General features: G+C 33.2%; 1 protein-coding gene and 1 pseudogene across 1 annotated transcript; one reads left to right on the top strand and one right to left on the bottom strand.

Moving 5' to 3' along the window:
* Window positions 1-3,832: 3,832 nt before the first annotated feature.
* Window positions 3,833-7,778, top strand: LOC102578477 (cyclic nucleotide-gated ion channel 1-like; annotated as a pseudogene).
* A 406-nt stretch (window positions 7,779-8,184) lies between these two features.
* Window positions 8,185-9,096, bottom strand: LOC107062253 (beta-D-glucosyl crocetin beta-1,6-glucosyltransferase-like). Its single transcript, XM_015312665.1, has one exon. It carries the CDS (start codon window positions 9,094-9,096, stop codon window positions 8,185-8,187), a length of 912 nt encoding a protein of 303 aa, XP_015168151.1.
* Between the last annotated feature and the right edge of the window lie 398 nt (window positions 9,097-9,494).

Raw genomic sequence — 9,494 nt, 5'->3', positions numbered from 1 at the left:
CAACACTGAATTTTTTTTCCTCTCTGCATACATTTTCTCTCATAAATAAAATTGTCGATCGACAGAGTCTGTGTGTGCTCTTGTTGCTGTTCTTGCGTTCGCTGAAGTTATTGAAGTTTGAGGTACCGCTACTTCTTTAACAGGTTAATCCGTTTTATCTTGGGAGAAATTAATCTGCAACCTCGGGTACAGTGAGGGGATTAAATTTCTTAAGGAAACACAGTGGTTTCTGTGGACTCGGATTAAAACTAATTCTGTCTGTTTCATCTTTTTTCTGTTTCTGTATTTTTTGACTAACCTGGATACAGGAGATAACATTGGGTGCTCCTATCAGTCATACATTATAAAAATTAGTGGTAATATTAATAGTCCAACAGTACCTTGTTGTACTGGTATAAATACAATTTTACAAACTTGAAAATTCAAAAGGAGGTCGAGTTGTTATATACAAATGCTTAAAAAAAATGTACTCCCGTCATTTCAAATTAATTGAATTGTTGAGACATTTTCTATTTTTCGGATTAACTTAATTGTTCAATCTTCAAGACTAGGGGTGTGCGGTTTGGGTTTTTCGGTTTTTGGTTTTGAAGAAGTGTAACCCAATCCAAACCAAAATAAATTTGGTTTGGTTTGGATTTTTTCGGTTCGGTTAATCGGTTATGGGAATAATTAGAAATATAACAAAGTTATATTCAATTTCTTAAATATATTTTTTAATATAAATCACAAGTAAAACATAAAACACAATACTTAAAAGTATATCAATTATAGATGTCCAAACACAAAAACTAAACTAAACCATAATGAAAATAACTAAAAAGGGATAAAAGTGGTTAACTCCAACTTAATTCTAAGCATATATATATATATATATATAATATAATTCGGTTTTTTCGGTTTTTTGGTTTTCATTTTTCTAAATTCGAAACCAAACCAAAAAACCAACAAAGTAAATTATAAATCCAAAACCAAACCAAAAATCCAAAAAACCAATCCAAATTAGAATTTGATTTGATTTGGTTTGGTTTTTCGGTTTAATCCAAATAGTGCACACCCCTATTCAAGACTACTTTTAGAATATTCTTTCAATTTTACCCTTCATTAGTTAGGATTGGAATTACTCCCTCCGTCCCTATTTAGTTGTCCACAATGATTAGCATAGTGAAGTTACAATTTTACCCTTATAGTACAATTTATTTCCAAATAAATTCACTCAAGATAACTAATCAATGTTGGAAAGTTCATAAGTTTATTTACTTTATTTATGACAACTTTTCACTTTAAATAAGGGTATAATAGGAAAAATTTTGTTGTCCTTTCTTGATTTGTCAAAATGGACAACTAAAAGAGGAAATATGGACAACTAAATAGGGACGGAGGGAGTAGTTATTATAATTAATGTTCAATCATAAATTTGACAATAACTAGTAAGGATAAAATGAAAAATTATGCTTAATTTATATCTTAATCTTCATTTCTTAAAAGATGTGAAACATTTCAACAATTCAATTAATATGAAATTGAGGGAGTACTATCTAATCTTGGAAATAATGTCATTTCTTATCGTCTTGCTCAATTCCCCTACACGTGTAGCGTTACTGATTTTAAAATGCCTCGTGTAGATAAAAACGATAACGGTAAAGTTACTATCTTCATCCACTTTTAATTGTAATCCTTTTTTAGAAACAAACAATAATAATTTTGATTAACATTTTACGATGTATTTTTTCATCATATTGATATGTAAAAAAATGAAATTTATAGTACTTTTCGTATAGTTTTTGAATATCTAAATTTTTTGTTGAACATACCGAATTAATGCAATCTAATTTAACTTTGAAAATTAATCAAATTTAATTTTTAAAAAGTGTAACATAACAATCAAAAGTGGACAGGAAGTATTTTATACCTTCTAATTTTCCAGCATTCAATATAAATTGGTACTGATATTGCTTGCTTTAAGTTGTTTGTACTGACGATGAAGGGGATAGTGATCACTGATCCATCGATAAAATTATGATGAATAAAGCTTAAAATTTAACTGCTTAACGATCTTAAAGCAAGATCGATTTATTGTATTTTATAAACATAACGGTTGAATAATGATAAGTATATTTGTTAAGATATACTATTAATTGTGTGATTTAAGTTATATAATTTATTTCATGTTATGTTATTTTATTTGAATGGATCATTGTGTTAATATGTATGTCCTTTACAACTTTACTTATATAATAGACAATTTTATATATAAAGTTATACGAAATATTAAAATTATCGATTCAGTTAAAAATTAATACTAAGAACTAACATTTCAAGGGCACTATTGTTTCTCCCATGTTCGGGCCAGCTTGGTATGGTTGCAAACTTTTTTCCTAATTTAGTTTTTTTGTCTTTTTCTTGAATTGTCTTCTTCTAATTCTCATTTATTTTAATATAAATATAAATCTAATTCATGGAAAGAAATTCACCGTCCTTATACTTAATTAATCAATTTATTAATTAACGTATCATTCAAAAACAAGCCTAAGATGTCAACTTGATAGGGCGAATTATTGACGTCTTCTAATTCGATATATAATTTAGGCATGTGAAATAATTTTTGCTTAAACTATTATTACCACACAAAGCATATATATTACAAAAACAATACTTGTGTGACTTCATGGAACTTGGCTGTCAACATCGAATCTTTTGACCACAACTTTTATATTAATCATCTCATTAGGTATAATTACTTCTCTAATCATTCTTTAAGTTATCTATATTTCACCTTTTTGTACTAAACTAATGGTGTAATAACTAGATCAATCGAACTTATTAGGCTACTTTATCAACATGGAACCTACTTTAATAAGAAAATATAATTAGAAATTGCTCTTTCTTTCTTCTTTCTCACTTCTTTTTGTTTATAACTTTCCGTTTCTTCAGAAACTTCTAAGTGGTGAAGGACTTATTAAAAGCTAAAAAGTCATTACTTGCCGATTAAGGTCTATTAAAACTTCTCACCTTAATTATTAAATTCAACATGTGATTTATTTTATAACTATCTTATCTCTGTCACTTATTATAAGACTTGATTAAACATCTTTTCATAACACGGCTTGACACAATCAATCCATGCAACACTTGAGTTTATAGGCAGATTCAAAATTTAAACTTCATATCGTTTAATTGGGAACACGTTGTCCTAGGATAAGTATGAAATAACTTATTCCGTCACTCTACTATAAATTGTGAGATAAATAATTCAAGGACTCCTAATACCTCCAACCAAACGCAGGATAAAATAATTCTGCATTTTATTTTGAGATTATTATACCTTATGCATCACACTAAATGACCCTGTGTGTTTAACATTGAACCTATTATATTTTGGAAGTTATGAGTTCATATCAATTATTTATTGCAATTACAGTAAATTTCTACCATAAATTTATATTCGGCATCAAAAGTAATTAGGAATTCAGTTGAATCTGTAACTCTAATAATATTAAGTACGAGCAAAAGAAATGTACCTAACTCTTATTGAATATCCTGTTTTCTTCATCAATAATATACATTTTCCTCCAAAATTTTCAAAAGGTTCACTCACATTTCTTTTGAAAAAGTTGTAATATTTAAATAATGGAAAATGTTAGTCTAAGGTTACACATATGTGGAAATTCAAGAACAGGGAAACATTTTCCTTTTTAGCAGCTCTTCATTGACTTGTGAGTTGTGACTATAGTCTTGAGAGTTTCTTTGTTCCCCTGCAATGATCCAATTGTACTTTTATTTATAACAGCAATCTCTAGGAAACTGCTCTTCATTCACCTTCTTATATACCCACCCCTAAGCAAAGTACACTACATTATTAGTTTCTCTTCAATCCACTTTCTCAAGGTGTCTATACTTTCTTTTATAAATACACTTTCTTGAAACTTATTATAGTAAGTTTGAGTTCTTATGTTCATGTTGCATGACATAGCATTTTGAGGTTTTCTTGGATTTTGTTTAAATAAATGGCTGAGTTAACTTAAAGAATCATCTTATAGGTAGGGGCGGAACTAGAATTCTAGTTACAGGTTTGGTAGAATCCAGTAGTTTTGGCCAAATCTTGTATATTTATGTTAGAAATAATTTTTTCAGAGTTATCTTTTCTCGAATCTAGGTAATTAATGTTATACAATTGTTTCATTCCAAAAAATTACTGGATTGTACTTATTAACTCCAAACTTTATTAATTTCAGTGTTGATCTTTGAAGTTCAAGTCTACATAGCACTTATTTGATTTGTCTATGATAGGAGAGTAGAATAGTGTAAAAAGGAGGGAATTGATTGATTTTGTTTTACCATTTTCCTTGTAGAATAAAGAAGTTGATGAGCATACAGTATAGAAGAAGCTGAAAATGACGATTCTCAATGAAGAAAAATACGTGAGGTTAGTTCGATAATCAGCATCCTCTATCCTGTATTATGGTGTTATCGGATGTAAATTTTCAAGTTGTTTTGCATAGTACCTTTTGTACAAGTACTACTATATGATAGAAATATCTGTGTTTCCATCCTGCAGTATTCATTAAATTTTCTATCTAATATGACCTGTTCTTCTCAGGTTTGAACACTGCAAGTCAGAAGATAATGGGATGTTTTCAGTCAGAAAATCATCGATCAGCTCATGCATGAGTAGTATTAGAAGTGGAACTGCGAGGGGTTCCGATAGAATAAGTGACCTAATAAGAAAATCACTGTGCATCCCTTTCTTAAGTGACAGTTCAAGAAAAGTTTCAGGATCATCAATAAATAAAATTCTTGATCCTCAGGAACCATTTCTTCAGTTCTGGAACAAAGTATTTGTCTTGGCTTGTATAATTTCAGTGGCCATTGATCCATTGTTTTTCTACATTCCTGTCATTGATAACAAGAGGAAGTGCCTTGATTTGGATCGTACATTGAAGATCCCTATTTCTATTCTTCGATCAGTCTCCGATCTTTGCTATATCTATCATATCATCTTGCAGTTTCGAACTGGCTTTATTACTCCTTCTTCTCGAGTATTTGGTAGGGGTGAGTTGATTGAGGACTCCTCCCTAATAGCCAAGCGATACTTGTTTCCTTATTTCATCATCGACATTTTAGCCGTTCTTCCACTCCCGCAGGTTTGTGTCTAATTCCAGTGACTTACAGTTAAACTAAGACCATGTTATATGGAGTGTGTGTGTGTATATATTTATATTTACATGCACTTACTCTTATGTTGGTACAGATGGTGCTCTTTATCATCGCTCCTAACACGAATCGTCCCATTTCTCTGGTGACGAGGAAACAGTTGGTGATTGTTATATTTGCACAATATATTCCAAGACTCTTTAGGATATACCCATTATACAAGGAAGTAACAAGGACAACAGGCTTTTTAACTGAAACGGCGTGGGCTGGAGCTGCTTTCAATTTATTCCTATTCATGATAGCCAGTAATGTATGCTTTCTTATATCAGTCATCATATATCAATTGTGCTTTAAGTTATATGGTCAGAGTATGCAGAATTTCTTACATGTTTTCTGCAAAAATAAGTCATTTCTTACATTTCTGATTTCCTAATTATAGAGAAGATCAATACTGATGTTACGTTATGTATAGATGTTCTTTTTTCCCTTCACATGTATAATGATATGCGCAAATGTCTGAACTCAGGTAGTTGGAGCGTTTTGGTATTTGATCACAATAGAAAGACAAGATGACTGCTGGAGCCATGTATGTAAGGATATTACAAACTGTGTGCTAGACAGCATATGTTGTGGACATCTAGGGAAAGCAAACACTCAATTTCTAAATTCTTCTTGTCCTCTACTGAAACCGGAAGCTGTACAAGAGCATGACTTTGATTTTGGGATATTTCTAGATGCTCTTCAGTCTCGAGTTGCAGAAAAAAGAAACTTTTGGTCCAAACTCTCCTATTGCTTCTGGTGGGGGCTGCGAAATTTAAGGTCTGTGGTCCTGCTTTTTGGTTTTCATTATCCTTGCAAATCATTTGATAAATTTCTCTCAGCTAAACAAATTATTCTGTCTTATGCATCTCAGTTCTCTTGGCCAAGACCTTAAGACAAGCAACTCTGTATGGGAGATTCTCTTCGCCATCTTCATCTGCATTGTTGGCCTGATTCTGTTTTCGTTGCTTATTGGCAACATGCAGGTACGCATCTCTGGAGCAATTATTCTTACCTTAAAGTCTTGAACAAGTCAATTCTGTTTTAAAGTGAAAATTCTTCACATTCAATGCATTGATATGCATTCAGTAACTTCAATCTCTTCCTCTTAGTTTATGAGCTATTAAGAAAGTTTGAATAGATCAATGATTTGACAATGCCAAGCTTAAACCCCTTTTATATTCAAGATAAAGTTGTGATTTTACATTGGCCAAACTAGAGGAACAGATGAAACTTTGTTACGAAGAATTGAAGTCAACTAATGTTGCATTAGTTTCTGGCTACAGGAATATTTGCAGTCTATCACAGTTAGAGTAGAAGGAATGAGATTGAGAAGGCGAGATGCAGAACAGTGGATGTCTCACCGAATGCTTCCTGACAACCTGAGAGTGCGTATTCGAAGATATGAGCAGTACAAATGGCAAGAAACTAGAGGTGTTGATGAAGATTATCTAATTTCTAACCTTCCCAAAGACTTGAAAAGAGACGTAAAACGCCATCTATGTTGGTCTTTGCTCAAAAGAGTGAGTGCCTATTTTTGTGCTCATCATGCCCTTTCTTGCATTCTTGAAACTGTTGATCTTATTTGATCTTTTATATGCAGGTTCCCATGTTTGAGAAGATGGATGAACAGTTGCTGGATGCGTTGTGTGATCGACTAAAGCCGGCTCTTTTCACAGAGAATAGCTTCATAATCCGAGAAGGTGATCCAGTGAGTGAGATGCTTTTTCTCATGAGAGGTACTTTATTGACTATGACCACCAATGGCGGAAGAACTGGTTTCTTCAACTCTGCATCTCTCAAGGCTGGTGATTTCTGTGGAGAGGAGCTTCTTACATGGGCTTTGGACCCTCATGCTTCCTCGACTCTTCCCTCCTCAACTAGAACAGTAAAAGCTGTCATAGATGTCGAAGCTTTTGCTCTCACAGCTGATGATCTCAAGTTTGTCGCAGCCCAATTTAGACGTCTTCATAGCAAGCAGCTTCGGCATACTTTCAGGTATGTACACCAACTCTTGTTCAATTTCAAAACACGTCTTATACTGACATCAGTTTTGGTGAAGGCCCTTAACAATTTCAATGTACTTTGGGCTGTTTCAGATTCTATTCACAGCATTGGAGGACATGGGCAGCCTGCTTTATACAAGCAGCATGGCGTCGACACTGCAGGAACAAGCTTGAGAAATCTTTGAAAGAGGAAGAAGATAGACTACAGGCAGCATTAGCAAATGAGACAGCAAATTTACCAAGTCTTGGAGCTACCATTTATGCATCAAAGTTTGCTGCAAACGCGTTGCGTGCCATGAGGCGCAACCATCCAAAGGGTTCCAAATCATTTACCAGATTGAGTCCCTTACTGCTTCAGAAGCCAGCTGAACCTGATTTTAGCTCCTAAAGCTAGAAATATTGGAAAGGAAAGAGGCTCATCTATGACAGTTTGGTTTTAAGTGGTAGTTTTTACAGATAGAAGAGTCTGCTAACTCTTTGTAACATTAGAAACCATGAATATAAAACAGACACATCTCTACTGCCTTGTAAATTGTAGTGTTCTACTAAACTATGGCTTTCAATAGATTTTAGCTTATTTTACATGTTGTCACAGTCTAGTCAAATTTGAACTCTTAAGAAGAAAATGTTTGGAATATTCTTAGCCATGTTTAATACCTTTCTCCCGACAAAAATGTCAACAATTCATATAAATAAGTTTGATATACCGCTCAACTAGTCAACTTAGAGACGATATATATACAGCTCACATATATATCTTTTAAATGGTCATATTGTTGATCATGGAATTAAAATAAAAAGAAATATAAGACTAATTTTATAATTTATATTAAGTCAATAGGAATGGATGTCCAACATCTGAAAAAAGAACAAGTAGACAACTGAAATTTAAAGACTATAAGTAAGATTTGATCCTAACAAAAAGAGGAACAAAAGTACCCTTAGCTACTATACTATATAATATAAGCATCTAAGTGAAAAAATACTACTAGAATTTAGCACATAGCTTTTTCAACTCCTTGGCAACTTGTTCAATTTCTTCATCTCCTTTGATACAAAGCTTTTCCTTCATGTCCTTTGCCTTTTGCCTTACAAATTCACCATCCTTATCAAGCACAACTTGGTTGATTATGGCTGCAACTTCCTCTCTATGAAGCTTTCCATCACTATCCCTCACAACTTCCACAGCAATGCCAACATCTTCAACAAGCCTAGAATTAATTGGTTGATCAATATGCATAGGCATCGCGATAATCGGGACTCCATATTTCATACTTTCCATTACAGAACTCCATCCACAATGACTCACGAATCCACCAATACTCGAATGCTCCAAAAATTTTGCTTGTGGGGCCCATCCATTAAAAACTTTTCCCCTATTCCCTACCCTATTGAAAAAACCTTTAGGCAATGCCTCTTCAAGTTCAAGATTTTCCCCCTTTTGGAACCTTATTGGCCATATAAAATTCACCTTACTAGTTTCTAACCCATAAGCAATCTCTACCAAATCTTCCTTTGACAAAAAATATTCACTCCCAAAAGATACAAAAATTGTGGATTTCTTCTCTTTTTCATTCAACCATGTTATTAACTCTGATTCACTATCTTCAAGTGTAGGTTCTTGAACTAAAGGACCAAGAGGTACAACTTTTTTTCCAGTTAAATTAGTGATATAATCACTATACTTACCCTCAATCTCCTTAAAACTTTTAATCAAAACAATATCACAAGACAGGTAAAAACATTCTCTAACTCTCCTTTTATCCTCTTCAAGCTTTTCCACAGAGATAGATGCTTCTTGTTTCTCAATACGAGCTTTCTCATAATCGCGGTAACAAATAGACGAAAATGGAAATTTTATACCTGGCTTGTTGAACTCATGCAACATGTAAGCTGTCATCGTGGAGCTACTACTAATAAACTCAACAGCTGGGATTTTTAATTCAGCAGCAGACTTAGGAGCCCATGGTTGGAGAAAATCATAAATCAATAAATCGGGTTTTAGGGTTTTCAAAATTAGGGTAAAATCAGGACTAGCTAAGTCAAAAGCTTCTTTGAGAGTGTTCATGAGATGAGGTGGGAGGCCATTGGTGGTGTGGTGACTTGGAGGAAGATTTGGTAATGTTTGGAGATGAAGTTCCAAGAGGTGGATCGATGGTGAAAATTCCGGGCTAAGTTTTTTTTTTATAGAGTTCAGGATTACTGGCGTAGAACATAAGTAAATAACAAAGTTTCTTTGGCTTAGCTTTTTGGCTAACTCTAGGAATGGAGAGATGTGACCATAACCTAACCATGGAA

This window comes from Solanum tuberosum, unplaced genomic scaffold (assembly GCF_000226075.1).
Source record: "Solanum tuberosum cultivar DM 1-3 516 R44 unplaced genomic scaffold, SolTub_3.0 scf00010, whole genome shotgun sequence".
NCBI lineage: Eukaryota > Viridiplantae > Streptophyta > Magnoliopsida > Solanales > Solanaceae > Solanum > Solanum tuberosum.
The sequence above is the reverse complement of the archived record's forward strand: the minus strand, read 5'-3'. Positions and strand labels throughout refer to the sequence as shown.